Source organism: Bradysia coprophila (assembly GCF_014529535.1).
Source record: "Bradysia coprophila strain Holo2 chromosome IV unlocalized genomic scaffold, BU_Bcop_v1 contig_106, whole genome shotgun sequence".
NCBI classification, from domain to species: Eukaryota; Metazoa; Arthropoda; class Insecta; order Diptera; family Sciaridae; genus Bradysia; species Bradysia coprophila.
Window position 1 is genome coordinate 4,577,626 of NW_023503372.1, and position 19,428 is coordinate 4,597,053.

Genomic DNA, 19,428 nt, shown 5'->3' on the forward strand with positions numbered 1-19,428 from the left:
AACCTCTGGGAAATGAGTTTTCCCAACTTATTATTGTTCTAGCAATTATAAACAGTCATTTGTTGAAATTGACAGGGGAATTTATCGTTCCTCTACGTCTGTTCTCTCTTTTTTAGCTTATGCTATAAATCTCGATGCTTCCCCTCCACGGTGAGCTTTAAAAATTATGTAAAATAACTAAACATACTTTTTGAGACAAAATAGAAATCATCCACGTGTGATACAGCCTTTGAAATTCGCAGGCATCTAGTTGAATGACTATGCCTCATACAAGATGTTTGTTGGTAGTCAGTCATGAATGTCATGATTGGTATCGCTGTAAAGCTTACATCTCAGGCTAAACAGCAACTATATTTTTGTGTTCAAATGAGTCACCAGTAAGGTCCAAACAGTCTTCGAAGCTTCCCGCAGGTCCCAAAAAAACGAAAAATCGATCTAATTAAAAATTTTCCCATCGAAATATTTTGGGTATAGTCATTTCGTCATCCTGGGAGGCCCTGAGCACATTCCCATAAAAATATCCCATGTGCACGAGAGGTCGAACAAAAATTTTTTAAAGCTCACCGTGCCTCATATGTCAATAATATGTAACATATGTCTACAGATATAATCTCAAGTCAAAAAGTTGCTGTAAATATGCTCCGCCGCCCTCAAAAAAATTTTGTTAAAACATTTTTGGTAGTGGACTTGCGTCACTAACGTGCGGGCATGATGCGTCAGTGAAGCTGCCATTTCGACAAATTGAGGATTTCGTCTTCACTCAGGGGTTGTGACACTCACGTTCGTATTACTCAAAGTTTTGCACTTACCTGTTTAATTTTTCGATTGATTGTCGCAAGTCATTTTCATTGTCTTAGTTCTCTTATCTGCATTTTTGCTGCTTGATCAAATAAAACACTCTGGTTATATGTTCATAATATTGATTAATGGTTGTTTATGTATTCATTTTTTGTTTAATTTATTGGATCTAACGTTAATTCTTTTGTTTTTTATACATTCAATAGATTTTAATGTTAAGAAATAATTTTTAAATTTTGCTATGCATTTCATTAAACTAACTAAACTATCTAAAAACTTTTTACCACAATTTTTGAACCTAATTTGAATTCGAAAATTAAAATCTTTTTTCAGAACAAATTATAGGAATTTCCCCGGTATGCTTCACGATTTTGTTTAATTTAAATTAATTTAAATGAAATTTCGATAAAGAAAAAAAATGTTGAGTCTCTTTGCGGCGCACAAACTTATTTAAGATTACTTCAAAAAATAATTGTTTTTTTATTGCACAAAGTTTTTGAAATTATTTTAAACTTCCTCTTCGTATTCTCGTTCCAATTATTTACAATAAATATGTTTTAGAGAGTGTGGAGTTTTAATCGGTAGTAATTTGAATGGATTTGTTGATATCACGTCTATTTTAATTTTTTTTTATGTTAATTAATAAATGAATTTGAATTAATCGAAATCGCATTTTATTTTATACATGAATTTTTCGAAGCTCGTTAGAGTTTGTTAAAGTTTTACATTGAGGACATGATTTTTTGGAATCCTGGGAACAAAAAATTAGCTTTCACTTATTTGTTCGTTTATTTATTACATTTTTTTTAGTTCAAACATACCGATAACGTTATCCAACAGTCGTTACAATGAACGTGCCAACAGTTTGTTGATATCACTGGAGATGAGTATGATTCCTGGAATTCATTGCAGAAATTTTTTAGATTAAAATAAAACGAAATCCGATATTTAAGCCAATCAAATGGTCTCGTATATAATAGGAGATTTTGTAAAAGTAAAATTAAAAAGAAGCGACACGTTGATCCAGTTGGTCCCAATCCATCTGCTAACGACACAAACACCAAAATTAAAGGTGTGAGCGCTGACTTATGGTCTCTTATGTATAGCAAAGTGTATGTGCGAAAATTAGTGAGGTAAAAGATTTTGTATCAAACTATAAGCCACACATTTAACAAAAGAAGTAATAGATTTTAATGAAAAGTCGTGAAGAAATTAGTTCGATAGATGAATTCATGAAATGAATTTTCCCATCCGTCGGCGAAATTGTGTCAGGTGAACAGTGTCCTAGTGAAAAAATTTAAGTCTCAAACTTCGGGATAAACATAATCTAATCGGGATGGCTTAGTGGTTAAATTTAAAAGTTTTAATAAACAAGAGTTGATTGACTAACAATTCACAATTTGGATAATGTTTAGGTCAAAATAGAAAAAGTATCAACGCAAGTGATAAGTGGAGGAACGGCACTCGGAAGAGCGGAAACGAGAAAATGTATATAAAAACTAACCTTACATATATAACATTTGTAGTTCTCTTCGTCCTGACTGCTTCGCACTTTGAATGGCGATCCTTCCAGTTCTCTGATCCTTGCGCGCAACTCTTCAAGAACCTGTGCCCGTGATGTTGGTTCAGCCGGTTCCGATGTGCTCACGTACGAATCAGGAGTGGGAGCGATGATCTTATGTGCATTCGATTCGGTCGCTGACACTGAATCGATTTCCATCGACGATGTCGCTTCTTCGGAGCTGCATCAAAACAGGAAATCTCTTAAATTCACTTATTGGATCGATGTTGAATGGTTACCGCCGGCTTACCTATTTTTACTTGTAATTTTATCACAATTTCGGCTCTTCTTAATGCAATCCTCATCGTCCGTATTATCCACAATCAATTCCTCTTCATTTTCTAGATCTTGAGTCTTATCCCTATTTTGTTCTTCGTAATCTGATATCTGATCACTGCTGGTCGGTGTGGCACGTGATACATTCGTCATGGGTGTGCCGACACAGTTATTGTTGTTGTTACTGATCATCATTGGAATTCTGTGCTTTCTGTCCCATGGATTGGTGACCGATGTTATCATATGCTCCTCCCCACGTATGTGTGTCGTTGGTGATGACTGAGCCGATTCGATTTTCGAATTATTATTGTTTTGGGACACCAAATTAACTGCAGTATTCGATGTCTCATCCCCGTAACTTTCGACATCAACAGTTTCATCTTCTTCCTCACGTCTTTGACCATTCTACAGTTTCAATTCATTTTAAGAAAATGCGGCAAGGAATAAGAGCAACCAATCAAACTTACTTTGCGAATACATTCTTCAACGTGTTGTGATATTTCTTCGGGTGTACGCTGTAAACGACCATGGCAAACAGGACAAGACTGACACTGAGAATTACGTAACTGTTCTGTGAATTCCGACTCTGAATCACTTTTCCTTTTGCGCGTTTTGGCCCTCAAACGTCCCTGACGATTCGTTCGTATCCGTTGAAACGTCTGTACCAAATGATTTCATAAATTCATGTAACAAAGCATTACATTCAATATAACACCAACCTCCCATCGACTATCCGGACCTTGTAAAATGCCGTTGGTAGGATGCATTCCGGACGTCATATTAAAATTAGCACGCAGTCGCTGCCGTTCGGAGCCATTACTTAACTTATATAGTCGATCTAATTCGGTTAAAAAGTGTGCCTCTAACTCATTTACATTTAGTTGAATTCCACAGACGGGACAAGTGTTTGGCGGCGGTGTTCCTATCGATGGTTTCTTAACTGGCATGCCTGAAATGCATTTTAGAAAATCTGCTCATTAATCAAGTGCAATATAAGAGTGAAGAATTTAGGGCAATAATGATATGTATGATCTTGTTTAGATTTAAGATGTAATCATACAAAGGATATTCATAAAGTCACAGCGAGTGGATCGAAAGCTTAAGTATAAAAAACTTTGTTTGTGATAATAAGATTTCTGAGAACTGTGAAAGGGAAGAAGCTTTAAAGTTAAGAATGTACTGATTCCTCTTAAGTCATTGGTTAAATAAATAAATCAAACAAAGTCTTGTAGACCACGGCGACATTTGCGATACAATTTATCGGAAATTAGCCGTTCAACAAAATGATTCATCCGAGGCTTCATCTGTAGAAACACCTCATTCCACGTAATTCGAAGCTATGTAAAACCAAGGTATTTTTGAGCGACGACAGTAAGAAAAATTTTTCCGTCGATATAATTTTCATTTAATGTTTTCAATTTTTTTGAAATATAAACTGTTTACAATTGAATAACTTATTTCATTGACTGAAAGTCATGGGTCTTACGGATGATAAACACTGTAAAATGTTTGTCACACGATGTTCACTACTATGATTGAAAATACATGAATGTGTGCCCAAAAACCTTAAATACAGAAAATGTTTGTCACTCTTTGTCCATTCCTTGATAACACGATAACTTGAGTAATTCTCAATGGATTTCTAAAAATTTCCTTTATTTATTTGACGGGGAATCAAGTTCCTGAGGTTAAGTGTGAAGATGGGCTATAACAGACAAGAGATCTCTGAGATATTCCCAAAAGATTTTTTGTTTCGTTGCTTGATAGCACGATAACTCGAGTAATTGTTAACAGATTTCCAAAAAAAAAGCAGATAATTTGTCTATAGTCTCCTTATCATACGGAGTAATTTTCGATAGCTCTCCAAAAACTTTTTTAAGTTCGTTAATGGAAAATACTGGAGTAATAATCTGTGATTTATTCCAGAAAGACTTTTATATTTAATTACTTGCTGCCTATGCTAGATACAAATCAACGAGTGTGAACTTTGCGGACAGAGCGAAGCGAGGGCCGTAATCATATGAGTTGCATACATTACTCATGGACAAATGGGGCCAATTCTCAGTAGATTTATTTGCTAAAAAAGTCTTATAATCTAGAAAATTTCAACGAGTGAGCTTTACTGCTTTACTGAAGGGAGGGCCGTATTCACACGAACTTAATTTTTATTCAAGAGTTAGGCTAAAAATACGCCTAAAATGTTGAAATAAGTTCCCTTTGTGTATTCTGAAAATTGGTTTTCAATAAAATAAAGGGAGTGAACAAGCTTTATGACAAAATAAGACAAAGAGCTGCTCTGAGCAAGATTAATCTATAGACATTTTTGTTAGAATTACGAAAATCTATTGAGAAAATATCAGTCAGTCAGTCAAGGGACCTGACCCACCCAAAACTAGGCCCACAGTTTTTAAATGCCTGCGTCAGCGTCACGTGTGTGTACTCAGCTAGTTTAGTTACCAACAATAGCCTTTTATTGAATCGTGTCGCCGTTTTCCAATTCATGGCAAATATTATCTGTTTGTGTGTCATTTGCAATGCCACCTGTTCAAGCAAGTATCGCCATGGCTTGCATGACCATGTTTTTTCGACATTATTTATAAAATAAAATTTCTCCTGCATATACAAATTTAAAGCTTCTACTGCAAGAACGTTGACTAATGAAATACATTTTTCTAATTGCAATGTTGCCTCGATCTTGCTTCGCTAATAAATCAAATTAGTGGACTGTAGAAAATTTTAACGATCAATCAACCATTTGCTAGTAAAAATTTAGTACTTTAAAGTGACACGTTTGGTATAAATATAAGGAGACGATTAGCGATGAATTCAGTAACGAAATATAAGTGGAAAAATACGGAAGTAGAAGCCTACGGAAGTATAAGACAACGAAATGAATTATTTGTTTTTTATGAATATTTTGCTGTTGATCGTATCGATCACAAACGCTGACGACGACGTAAGCACCCATGATTATACATTTAACAAACGACTTTACATTTTTTTAAATTTTCACTAGTTAACCGCGAAGAAAATACCGATTAAACTGCCAAACTGTGCAAATGTTAAATGTTTCGCTTTGAGATTGTGTGGACCAGGCGAGGTTCCTAATCGTTCTTCATGCTGTCCATGCAAACCAGCTCCAGACTGTTCGATGGTGAGGTGTGCTTTAAGAGTGTGTGCAGAGGGCGAAGTTCCTAATCGTTCTTCCTGCTGTCCATGTCAACCAGCTCCAGACTGTTCGATGGTAAAGTGTGCTTTAAGAGTATGTGCAAAGGGCGAAGTTCCTGATCCATTTTCATGCTGTTCATGCAAACCAGCTCCAGACTGTTCGATGGTGAGGTGTGCTTTAAGAGTGTGTGCAAAAGGCGAAGTTCCTGATCCATTTTCATGCTGTTCATGCAAACCGGCTCCAGACTGTTCGATGGTGAAGTGTGCTTTAAGAGTGTGTGCAAAGGGCGAAGTTCCTGATCCATTTTCGTGCTGTTCATGCAAACCAGCTCCAGATTGTACGGCGGTATTATGTGCCATGAGAGTGTGTAACCCAGGTGAGGTTCCTGATCCATCTGTATGCTGCTCATGCAAACCAGCTCCAGACTGTACGGCGGTATTATGTGCCATGAGAATGTGTAACCCAGGTGAGGTTCCTGATCCATCTGTATGCTGCTCATGCCAACCAAGACTAGTTGCTACTATCTAGTTGCACTTCGATTGTTTACAAAATCGTCGTTGACAATACAAAGAAAAACTCGTTTTTTGTTTATAAAACAGTGACATTCGTTTACAAAAAAAAACTGTATTGGGTTTGATATTAAAATTCTTTACAAAAATGTACAATCTACAGACACTTTGAATTTAAAGTTTGAATTGGATAGCTCCAGTGACTTGACCATTCCATACTATGACGAATCGTCACGTCCCTCACATCTCAGATAGCTCACGAATTGCCCGTGTAGAACGTCATCATATGTTGTGAATTCTCTAAAGGGATAGTGGATCATAGATGTAGTTACCCACAATCTTGTTTACTGTATTACGTTGGGGTATTATTTATAAATGTAATGGTCAACTTCCGTACAGTAAAAACTCATTTATTACAGCATACTTTAACCTTTAGATTTAAAAATTCTCATGACGATACGAAAATGCAACGTTGAATGAATGAACTGGCTCTGTCCACATCAAAAATACAGTTTGTTCATTTCATTTTTACACAGTTTCTAAAGATTGTCGATATGTCAGAGTTTTTAATGTACCCAGTCAATTAAATTCTTTCCAAATTGCGCAATATTTGAATTCGCGATAGAAATTTTAAATTTTGCGCCAAAAATTCATAATTTGGGAAGAACTTAATTGACTGGGTACATTTAAAACTCTGACATATCTAAAACTGTGTAAAAATGACATGAACAAACTGTAAATCTTTTGAATAAATGTTTCCTCAACTTGACTTGACAGTTACAACGCAGTGATATGCTTGCGAAAAAATCCTAACGTAGAAAATTTGTTGGTTTCTGAACTTTTTGAATTGCAAACAACTTGACTTCTAGCCTTTTTATAGATTTGAATTTTTCTAACTAATCTCATAGAGATGTTTCACAGTATTACCGAATTCGTTACGTATTTTGATCTAAATATTTTCAAACGTATCACACAAAATCTTTTACTTCAATTGTTGTTACATACCAAAGAAGCACCTAGCAGGGTAATAGCAAAGCACCTAGCAGGGTAATAGAGATTTTTTGGTGTCAAATAGAGTAGTTTTTAGTACGAGTTGCCATTTACATTATATTAGACAGGAGTCGCCGTGAGATGCCGCATTGGAGGCAAATTTGAAAACGAAAAAGTGGTTACTGCGAAGGGTTTTCATTTAACTTTTATTAAAGAATTTACATTCAGTTACGTAATTTAGTTATTTGTATGCAGACTGCTAACGTGATATTAGATTATTTGTTAAAATAATGTACATTTCAGTGATCATATTTTCATTGAAAGATAGTTCGTGCCTATTTTTCGAATATATCTTGGCTCTTACCGCATTTTTAAGAGTGTAAAAATCTTATAAAACAAAAATGACATTTGACACTGCCAAAATTACCTACTTTAATTTTTCTATTACCCTGCTTGGTGCCAAGGCTGTATACTTTCGGGAGGTCACGCAGATCGTTATTTTATTAGATACGCGAGAACACACCTTTTCCATACAAACAAATTCACCAAAATTGAATTTGTATGGCGTGGTGAATTTTTTGGATGAAACGTGGTGTGTAACCCGCGTATCTGCATCTGCGTGACCTCCACAAAGTATACAGCCTTGGCTTGGTGCTTTGTACATACATTTCACCATTTCACCACGATAGTTCATCGTTTGTTTTAAGTCGCATTTTTCTGCTTCCTCAACTCAGAGGTGTTATAAACTGTTCTTTCAAGGACTATTGGATTGTTTTTTTTTAATTCTAAAATCTCATGAGAATTCAAAGAAAGTCTTACAATTTGTTGATTTTCTGGAATTTTTTGTTTTTCCTTGTTTTCAGAAAAGCATCGTAAAACTTAATTGACTTATTGACCAAGACATTCTTTAAATCGACTTTCTGCCGAGAAGCCATGGTAGCACATTTTGGCCAAATGATGAAAATTGTAGCCCAAACTGTTCCGTCGGCTTCACTGTGAAAGAATTTGAAAAACGTCTTGGCTAAACGATTCTTGCAAGATATTTCAAGAAACTTAAACTTTCTCAAAAAGAGGCCCTGCTGACAGGTCTAATTTACGATTCCATGACAGTATCTTTAAATCGTCAAGTCAACCTTATATTAAAGTGTGCGTACATCCCTTAACTGAACACTACTCTCTGCAACAGACTTTCCACAACCAAAAACAATTAATCCATTTCATATGTATTTGGTATAATATTTGTATCACAAATGTATATTATATCGGGCTGATGTTGCTGTAATACCAAACCCTTTTTTGTTCAATTAAAAGCATCATTGAATTGTATACCAAAAATAAATTTGAGCCACCGCATATCATCATTACGAAATTATGTTCCGAACTAATGTTTCAAAATCCCATTTGGTAACACGTGGTGTTAGTAGGGTAGTTGGTTTTTAATGGTGTAAGTTTACGCTGAATAACAACTAATGAAATTAAAATAAAATATTAAATGGCAGTCGTCGATTTACTTCAAACGCTGCACATCGTTGAATACAAAACGAATCAAATGCTACACAGTGTTCTGGATGACAGTCATATTTTGATAGATTTTTCTCCTAAACTCTCTATCCTTAGTGCCCGGCTTTACGTTTAAACGTGGTGTCGTGGATTACGCACTTAGAACTTTAAGCAAAAATACTCGCCGAGTAAGACAATGACTATTGGAGAGATGAAAGACTTTTTTGTCAAGTATTTATTTGATAAATCACAAAGGTAATCCCATTACATTTACGTAAGGTGAAGGCAGCCCAAAGAAAAATTGATTTGATTAACAGTAACGTACCTAACCAAACCAGAACAAGTCAAGTCAATATTATGTCCCTCGATTTATAAAATATTTCTGCTCCCTTTTGACACAACAATAAAAATCATAAAACCAAACGAGTTAAAACAAATATCACATCACTAAAGTTGAGCTAAGCTTAAGTTGTACAATATTCTCCGTATACATCTGTGACAGTTGTGTCCAATTACTCTTTGATGGTTTTTTGGCGTGACGGTTATATTTCGTGTTATTATGGATGTGCACAGCTTATAAAGATTTGTGTCAAGAACTTTATTACATGCATTACAACAAGTAATTAAGGTTGATTAATGTGGTGCTGTTATTCATGATTAAAAGATTTTCCGTTCCTCTCTCATTGTGACATTAGCGAACATTTACAGCGAGTGCATGTAGGTACAGATATTATACGGATCGTTTCGCTATTTATTTTGAAGGGATAAACGGAAGCATTGTTGTTGAAGATGGTGAAAATCGATAAGAGATTTGCAGAGTTAAAGAATTGGGTGTGTGGAGGAATTTCAGCTAGAGAGTTGACAAAGAATTTTTGGATGGTAATTTTAGATCGACGAACATTGTTACAACACAGTACGATTCATAAAGACTGATCTGTGAAACAGTAGAATTTTGATTTTCGACTGCATTTTCGACTGTTGAGATTCCATTAGAAAAGTGTCTCAGGAAAACTGAGGGGAACTTGGGAAAACCATTCACTCCACGATTCACTCCATTTATTCAGTTCATTACAGGGTATCAGACAGTGCCGGACTGGCTACAAAAGGCCATTTATTCACATAAAAATGCAAACAGCTATTTGGGAATCGCCAAAATTCCCAGTGTGGCCATTCCGCCATTGGTATCAGATTTTTATATCTTTTTAACCACTTGCTTCGTTCACTAGTTAGCAAGTTTGTTGACAAGTTGAAATTTCATTTCAACTATGATTCGCTATATTGTACGTGAGAAAATTGGTATATTGTTCTCAGAGCATTGTATCAAGTACCACTGTCGCCATGGCCTGATGGCTTAGCATTCGAATTAACTACGTATAATGATGATAGCTTAGTCATCTGTTGGTTGATAAAATTCAACAAATGTAGATACGTAATGTACTGATAGCACCTTAGAGTAATTACTCTTAGGATAGCACATATCACATAAGAAACTTTAAGAAAATCTGTGATAGACAGGGACGACAACGATGAGATATGACCTGGTTTGGCTGTTTTATAGGAAAATTTAACGAATACTAATGAAGTCATAGATTTTCTATTAATCTTATGGAACTGTCTATTACCGAAAGAAGTAAAACATTCAATAAATTATGCACTAGCGATGTATGTACTTGTAAATATGATGTCATATAGAAAAACGTAGAAATGTACTAGACTTTTGTAGTTCTCCCACACTTTCAAACGAATGAAGTAATAGATTCCATATCAAACATTAATCGAAATTTTACACAAAATAAGTAAAAGAAGTCAATGATCGTTATACATCTATATCCCGAAATTGCCAGTGTTGACCACGAAACTATTGTATCTGCACAAAACTAATCTCTTACACCCGAAACGTCCCACAAATGTATCCAGTTGAAACGAGACGAAATAGAGTTTAAAAAAACCAGTCCACAATAAATCGTCATCATGCTCGCTCGAAATGCTTAAATGTAAATCTTTTCCGAATCAATGTCCTCATTTAACATGAACAATCATACTATAATTAACTTTAAATGTTAACCTCAAACCTCAATTAGTTCCCCCGTTACATTGCGCCTTGTTAATTCTTAATGTTTGTCTTAAAACATTTATTACTAACACTTAATTATCTCGATAACTTAACACTATGTGCGTTTAAATAATGTGTGTACGTATAATACACCATTGTGTGCGGTTGATGGCTTTACAACCCATCATATGCCTATTATATGTGTCGTGTAGCATGCTACTACCGATTCCATTTTACCTTTTAACCCAAAAGGATCAATTCATGTAAATTCAATACCGCAATAAATTAAGGAACGAGAACCCCACATCTATATATATATTCGGTAATGTCATCTTGTTAAAATTTTGTGTGACCCAGATGCTAGGCCGCTAAGTAGTTTACTTTAAAACTGGTGATTGTTGACTTTTCAATGGTTTTTGTGAGGATTACAATGGCATTATAACGGATCTATTTATAGATATAAATACACAAAAAAAGGATTCGTTTTTATGCTCTCATTGATGGCGGGGAAGGGGGAATTGATTTTTATGTATGTGAATTATGTCGAGCAGAAAATTTTCATTACACACAGTTTTTAATAACTTTCAATATAAAGAAGAAAATTTTTTTTTTTTAACAAGCAAAATACCCGTCGCTACATTGTTCACGAATTATTGCGCTTGCTACTTTTCAGCTTATTTTATATTATGTACAAACATGACCGGGGCTGTTATACAATATGTATATCCCCGGTGTAATTTAGAACTCCTCTTGGGATTTTTAAAATTGAAATTATTTTTTTTTATTCTGTGTGCGTTCTTTCTACCGTCTGAAACATCTTTTTATTAGGCAAAAGCGTGTGATAATGAAAAGATTAGAGAAGATTTTAATGCAATTTAATTCGGTTTGGGGTTGGTTTTTCTTATACTTTGAGGTTGCTGGAGGATTAAATGAAGTGGTTTTTTGTATCCGTTAAATAAAATGCGATTTATTCGCGAAATATTTCATTTTGAATTTCGGTTTGAAGATTAAGATTATAGTTAAAGGTATAGCCGTTTGTTGAAGCGGTTTGTATTAATTGAATGGGATACATCTCGTTCAATTCAACATTTAAAACCAGCGAAAATGTTAAAGTCGTCAACACTGATCAATTGCTGATGGTACAGTTCTAATCTTACGATAAATACAGGCGAGATATAGGTGCTGTTCATTTTGATTAAAGTTGGGGAATCTCATCAATTTTACGGAAGATAACTTTCCGGGCGACACAGAAGTGGGTTACAAAATCTTGGTAAATCTGTGCAAAATAATCGAATTCGGATTGTTCATGACCTCAAAGAAAAGTAATTGCAAGTCAGATGGTTTAACGTGATAAATGGCAGAGATTTTTCACTATGTTCTTTACTCGCTGCACTGACTATTTTCGGGAAAACAATTTCACATACAAATATCCCAAAATGTTGGGAAACTTAAGAGAATTTATGAAAATATTGGAACAAGTAGTCAGAGAAATGATAAATTGTTACGCCTGCATATACATTCTCTCACATTCTCTTCCATAAGAACCAACTGTCATTCACATGTTCATTTTATCTTGCCACAGGCCTACCAACTTATCATTTCTCTGAAAGTAGTTCGTGCTCTGCGGCAAATATTAGTCGTTAGGCAGTGAAATGATAATATAAGTTGGTATGCCTGTTGCAAGATAGAAGGAATCGGAGGTTAAAAATTGTATACGGTATGGGAGAGAATTACATACGAATTCTCTCAGAGCGGTGCCACTTTTTTCGACATGCTCTTCTATCTCGCCACAGGCGTACGAACTTATCATTTCTCTGTCGTTAGGTTTCTTTTAAAACGACTGTTAAAACCTCTCGTCAGTCAAGCAGGGTCCTTTAGTACGTCAGGATTTGGTCAAATTTAATTTTATTTTGACGAAATTGCATCGAGGCATGGAACATTTAACTGAAAGAAGAGTCTGTATTAGGGCGTTTTTAAAGTATTGTATTTTCGCTAACATCTTTTTACGTTTTTGAAAAATGTAAGACGACAATAACCAATCGACTTTCAATAAAAAAAATAGATTTGTTTTGACCAACTCTCAGAAAAGTCAATATATTGCCTAATCCATAAAACTGCTGATTTTTCTCATTGATGGACTGAATGTCACTATCAAATCTGTTTTTATCGAAGGTTACCACATTTATGGAATAGTCGTCCTAAATTTTTCAAAAATTGTTTTTGAAGGCTTCAATTCCTCTTAAGTTGACAGTTATTTAACTTCTATTTGTTAATCACGCTGATTTGTTTTAGATCTATCACCTCCTCAAAACATTTTATTTTTCAAACGGCACGACACATTTCCGTTGTTTTATTGATGAACCAAAAAAAAAATTACATCTTAAATTCCACTCATCCATCGAAAACACAATTCCGAACCACCTTAATTATCACAACATTAAAATGTACGAAATCAACTAACCTGATTGATGTTGATGAAAATTCTTGAACGAATTATAAAATGGAAATCGATACATTGAGTGACCGCTCTCCATGCGTAAGTTGAGCGGTTCTGCCCCATTCGATGTTTTCGGGGCTGTAAAAAAAAGTGAAAATTGTAATAAACAATATCAAAAATATTTGTGCCGTTATTCAAACGGTTTCAATTTTATCATTTATCAAAGGACTGCGATCAGAGAACGGAGAATTTTAAAATTTATGAGTTGAACATAAAAACCTATAAACTGTCGTATAGTTCGGCTACATCAGTTATGTTGTTTAGCACGGTGTAGAAGACGACAAAAAAAAACGTTCTTTAAAAACAAAATTCGAAAAATCCAAAAGCTGGACGTTCTTGTTTGATTTATTAAATTGGCAGCGGAAAAAAAAGAGATCTGTCGATATGTTGAACAATCAATGGCACATCTCAATTTATGAAGAGTAATATGAAAAAGTGGTCAGACAAAAATATGCGGAATAAATTAGTAGGGAACGCCGAAACCAGACAGATGACCAAAATGAGTTGTAAACTTTTTCACCTTACGTGATAACTCGATTATAAACTTTTAGTAAATATTATAGCAATGCCTTGTTAGAGTCGGTGTTCTGAATTTAAGTGGATCAATTTCTTTAGATTTTGAATGAAGAAATGAAATGGTTTTCGGTTGAAATTCCTTTCGATTTTTTCATTTATTTATTTATTCAGCATTCTTATTGATGTATTGTTTGCTAGGCAGAACTTTTCTACGTCACAAAGGTACAAAGGCTTCGCGACAAAATCATTTAATCTATTCCTTCGTTAAAACTATTGCCACTGAACGACAGAACTGTGTTTCTATTAAAAACTACAGATGTATGGGTGGCTGGGTGGAGTATGATTTCAGCTTATTTTCGCTGTAAACAGGTCAAAAGTAGGAACATGTGAGATGGTCGTGATTGTGAAGACAATTTCTTTTGTTAATAGCTCATAGCTCAAGTAATATAGGTTTTACATGTTGAAATGCTGTAGTAATGTCGGACTCTAAAAGACCTGGGAGTAGAAAATAGGCACCACACGGTGCGGGTGCAGCTCCACCATCAGAATCATTACATTACCAAAAATATGGTAAGTGTTTAAATCCATTCCCAATTCCCAACTATTCACAGTAACTTGTCTGGACCGCCGAACCTTTCTTTTCGAATTAGATGATCACTGTTGGTAAAATTCGAACGAAAATATGGCAAATGTTTGAATGATTCATCTAGACGGATAATAGAAAGTCGAATCAGTTATCACTCGCTTCATTCGACTAGCTCTTAAGTCCAGTTTTTTAATTAAATTTTTCAAAATAATTATTATAGCGCCGCGCCGTAAGAGGCCCAAAAAATTGGCCCTATGTTCTCACAAAAGAAAACTCAGTCAAACATTTTTTTTCCTTAAATTTTACTCACCAGCTGAACCATAAATCCAGTGTTATACTTTGTAACCACTATACTATTAGCAATGGATTTCACACCGATAAACCATTCTCAATTTATTGATTCCATTCAGACATTTTTACTGTTTTCTGTAAAATCCTCTGCCATGCATAAATTGATTTCCAGCTACCGCAAAAATAGTACAAAAACTCAAACGTGTGACGCCTGTGTATATTCATCATCCGTTTAAAATTTGTGTTTATTCAATATTTGTACAATGTAATGACAATGACAATTTCACGCATCTCTATGAATCTGTGTAAACATGAAGTGGATGAACCAATATTCACCTAATCAAACCGTAACGGCAAATAATGTGTGCAATATTACAACAGCGAGACATATTTTTTGTTAAAAAAAGAACAAATTATGAGTATGTGAAAAGAATCGTTGAGGGTGATGGGATGAAAAGGCGAATGCTCTTAACAGCTGCCGGTTTTTAAATATCTTTTCTTTATTTAGAGTAGATGTTGTTGCGGTATTAAAATCCGAATTTATTTTACTTCATTTATATCCATGACACTCGTAAGCAAAACAGGATAAAACCTAAGATTCATATGGGGCATATTTCGAATTGCACAAAAGACAGATAAATAAAATACACCGCGAACATTAGAATATCAGTTATACGTGTAATTACTTGTGGTGCGAATTTTCACGGTTGAAAATATAACGTCAGTATTTATAAGATGGTAAGTGCAGCTAATATCCACTATATACACTGAAGGTTTCTCAGATTTTTTCATCATTTTAAATACTTCGCTTGTTAGAGCGAATGCGCTATATTTACAACTTAGTTATAAATCATGATTTTTCGGCTAAAAAATGGAGCGGGAAAACGTTCCTGACAAAATTAGTCATGTACTTTACTTGCACTTTTATTCTTATCTCAGTTGCAGAGCCTATTTTTGAATAAAAAAATATTTAGAAAATTTATCTATTTTGTCAACATCTTTCGAATTTTCTTGAATTAAAATTTAAAACATTTTTTGACAATTTTCAAGATATATTTAGAACTTCAAGAATTTTAATTTTCGAAAATAGGCTCTGATTTTAATTTTTTTATAAACGCCAAGTGCAACACTATTTAATAAATAAATCTGATGCACCTTTTATTTAAAATATGGTTTTTTTTATAGAAAATCTACTACTTCAATGGTTGAAATACACATTAAGATATCTACCGTATTAATCAAAACTAATCGTTTATTTTGTCATCGCTGGCCTATGAGTAGCTTCTGCCATTCGAGTTTCGGAAAAAAGTCGAGAAAACTAAGAATATTCGAGAAATTCAAGAAAATGTTTTTTACAAAATAAGGCATTGCTTAGTTGCGTTTTTAGTGTGGCAGGCAAGTCAACGGTGGTTTTCTTTGTAAAATAATCTGAGACAGCGGCATACTCTGTAAATCTTCAAATTCTCTTAAAATATCGCCTAATTATTGACAAACTTTTACTTCAGTAGCTTTTGAAACTACATTTAATTCAGACCTGACTAATTTACGTTTAAAACCGGTTAAATTATCAGCTGCATAAGCTAGTCATCGGCTGACGCCAGTGCCGACAAAATTAAACGATTTTTTGCGAAATATGCGTTTCAACTATTGAAGTAAAAGATTTTCCACCAAAAACTGCACTTTGAATAATAGGTGTAGCAGATTTATTGAATCTGTGAATAAACTCTTGGCGTTTCAAAAAGTGAAAACTAGACCCTATTTTCGAGAATTAAAATTTGAAAGTTATTGAAATTTTAATTCACGAATTGCAGGACACTTCAAGAATTTTACCAAATTTTCGATTACAATTGTGGAAAATGGGCCAAGGCTAAAACCTAAATAGCAATCAAGCTCAAAGTATCATGTTATCAAGCACACCCCACATTAATTTGTCAAAATAAATCTTGATTTTATGTAGGTTTCCTAGACAAAAAATGTAACTAGGGCGACTAGCTTAAGTCGAATCATTTTAAATATCGAAACACAAAAGCCACTCTGCTTGCTAGCTTCATACTTATCAAGCGCGGACCTTTTGATATTACAATGTAAGACTACGCTAGCCTGCAAACATAATAAATTAACTCGGAATCAATAGAACCACTATCCGGCGATTAAAGATAAAACAAAGCACCAGACGTTTAAAAACCAACAAAACTAAAGACCAACCAATAAACGATCTGTTTCGAGATGGTTTGATTGTTTTTGTAATTATTACACAATTATCAACTTTACTAAAATGTTAAACTCATACCCACACCAGCGCAATGTCTTTTAGACCTAAACTGAGGTGTTAATTAAAGTACTTAAGGAGTTCAAACTGACTCTATACATGTGATAATTGACTGTCTGTGTTCAGCGGCACGTCATTGGTCCGTATATAGACGGTATAGACACAAACTGAGAAGGAACAAAAAAACATGAAGAACTCAAACTACCGAATTTACATTAAGGTATACAAAGGAAGTTTGACAGGGTCCGACTAACCGACTTGATGTAACATCGTGAATCATAAGATGGTAAAATCTCAATTGTAAAGAAGAACAAAGTTATTGTTGCGTCGTGATTAATATTTTTGATATTTTTTTCCCGTATGAGCATCCCGAAGACGATAAAAATGTAATTTCGCATTGTGACTTCGCGAAATGCGTTTACCCGAAAATGTTTTTAATTTTTTATTATTATTTCACTTAGGTTCAATGAAATAATGACTAAGTTATGATGCACAATTTTTCATCCACTTTTTTGCTTGGTGAGCGGAGCGTTCGTAGTTGTTGTGTGGGGCATCAGCATAAATCACGCAAATTCCCCTTTTCATTGCTCGTTTATTAATTAATGTGTTTATAACACTGTAAACTCATCTCTTTGATCCGGTCTATGTTTGCGGCTGCTTTTAGCGGTTGTAAAAGATGCTATATTATGGGTACGTAAAATACTCTTGAGCACTGAACAACGATGTTGTATTATAATATAATCTCGAAACTGAAGAATTTAATTTTTCGTCGAAGGTGATACTTTAAAGAGATAATATCATGATGGGTTTTAATGGCTTGTTTTAAATGGATATAAATTGCTATTTTAAATTAAATTATTGCAATATGTGCGAGTTTTATATACCGCAGCCTGAAATCTAGTTCTTCAATGCACAAAGAAATGAGAGAAAAGTTCAAAATTTCCTTTTAATATAAAATGTAATTTGAGTGCAATTACTTTGGCTAGAACAGTTGAGACGTGATATCGCACACGTTTTATGATTCTGTCAGTGTTGCAGCCAGAAGAAAGAGCAGTAAATTGAATAAATTAGAAGTTTGTAATAATGCTTCAAGCGAACATATACATACAGTGCCAATACGATCTGAAAATAATTCCATGTTCAGCTCATATAAACGAACAATTTAAAGTTTTTGTTAACAGTCAAGTAAAGTATGGTCACTCATGGTCTATGGTCACTCATGCTCTTTGAATAATTTTCAGTGGGATTCGTAGTAAATCATTTCAAGACGCATCTATTTATTGATTCCACTCATACGCCAATTTTACTTCATTGGTGCCATTCTGCCAAAATTAATTCCACCAAATCAGAATTTCGTTAAATTTCATGAGAGATAACTGTAACAATAGCGTCGGCAATTAGTACATTATGTCGGAGGCTCCAAATTTTTATTTTGACGAGTGGGCTGAAACCCTCGGATAATTTTTCTCATCTGGATACGATATATCAAATTGTTGCCCTGGTATGGTAATCTACTATTACATGCTTTCGAGGTTAACGTCATAGTATGTTGTGTTACAAGTATTGTAATGATGATTTTTTTGTGCCACCGAGAATTGAAATACGACTCTTTTCAGTACTCATTTTAGTGTTGTAAAGTGACTTATTTCAGCACCCGTTTGATGTGATATTACAACACTCAAAGCAGTGTTGATATGGAATTGATCTCCTGTAATGTCATAATATTCACAATTTGAGTGTCACTTTTAGAATCAAAATGGGCCAGATTTAAACACGTCATTCACAGGACGTTACGTTTATTAACTGAAAATTTCGACAATTGGTCATTTGCGCACCGCTATCTTCGATATTTTCTCATTTATTCACGGCGAACTTCGATAATTTCACATTTATTCACTGAAAATTGACAAATTCTTGACAGTGTACTAGATGTGTGTTTTATTTGTGGGAAATATGAATGAGTGACAGTGTCATGGCGTGTTGATGTTTCAGTTTTATTTTTTTAAATGGTTTTTATGGTGATTATGACATTACAGGAGATAAAACCTTGTTCCTAACACGGTAGTAAATGGGAGTTTTGCGCACACGATGTGTTGCCGATACGAGCGAAGCAAAACCATCCCATTTACTACCTTATTATGAAAATAGCTATTGTATGAGTTGTTAAAACATTCGTTTGAGAAAATGCAAAGCAATGTGATCGATCAAATTTGAAGAGTGATTGTTTACAATGAAAATTATGATTTTTTGTGCTCTTGTCTATTTCAATTCTCGGTTGGCACAAAGCATGATGTGTTACACGTATTGTATTGAGATTTTTTCAGCACACGACCCAATTTTCCTTACTCGCTCCGCTCGTAAGGAAAACTTAGGTCTCGTGCTGAAAAAATCAACATTACAATACTTGTAACAC

General features: G+C 34.4%; 1 protein-coding gene and 1 long non-coding RNA gene across 4 annotated transcripts in view; one reads left to right on the forward strand and one right to left on the reverse strand.

Annotated features, from left to right (window-relative positions):
* Window positions 1–1,129: 1,129 nt before the first annotated feature.
* LOC119071065 (protein Teyrha-meyrha-like) overlaps window positions 1,130–19,428 on the reverse strand; it is a 28,009-nt gene continuing 9,710 nt past the window's right edge. The window contains exons 4-10 of one of the 3 annotated variants that reach the window (XM_037175699.1): window positions 13,318–13,431; window positions 3,355–3,605; window positions 3,103–3,294; window positions 2,610–3,040; window positions 2,303–2,540; window positions 1,620–1,694; window positions 1,130–1,549 (exon numbers count right to left, since the gene is read on the reverse strand). In XM_037175699.1, the coding sequence (XP_037031594.1) occupies window positions 1,478–1,549; window positions 1,620–1,694; window positions 2,303–2,540; window positions 2,610–3,040; window positions 3,103–3,294; window positions 3,355–3,605; window positions 13,318–13,431 (1,373 nt within the window). In that variant the 3' untranslated portion in view covers window positions 1,130–1,477. The remainder of the gene's footprint in view (window positions 1,550–1,619; window positions 1,695–2,302; window positions 2,541–2,609; window positions 3,041–3,102; window positions 3,295–3,354; window positions 3,606–13,317; window positions 13,432–19,428) is intronic. The other 2 variants (XM_037175700.1, XR_005086589.1) reach the window with 2 other exon arrangements.
* LOC119071099 lies at window positions 1,897–7,694 on the forward strand. The gene is made up of 3 exons (XR_005086591.1): window positions 1,897–1,908; window positions 5,282–5,284; window positions 7,345–7,694. It is a non-coding gene; the product is annotated as an uncharacterized LOC119071099 (long non-coding RNA).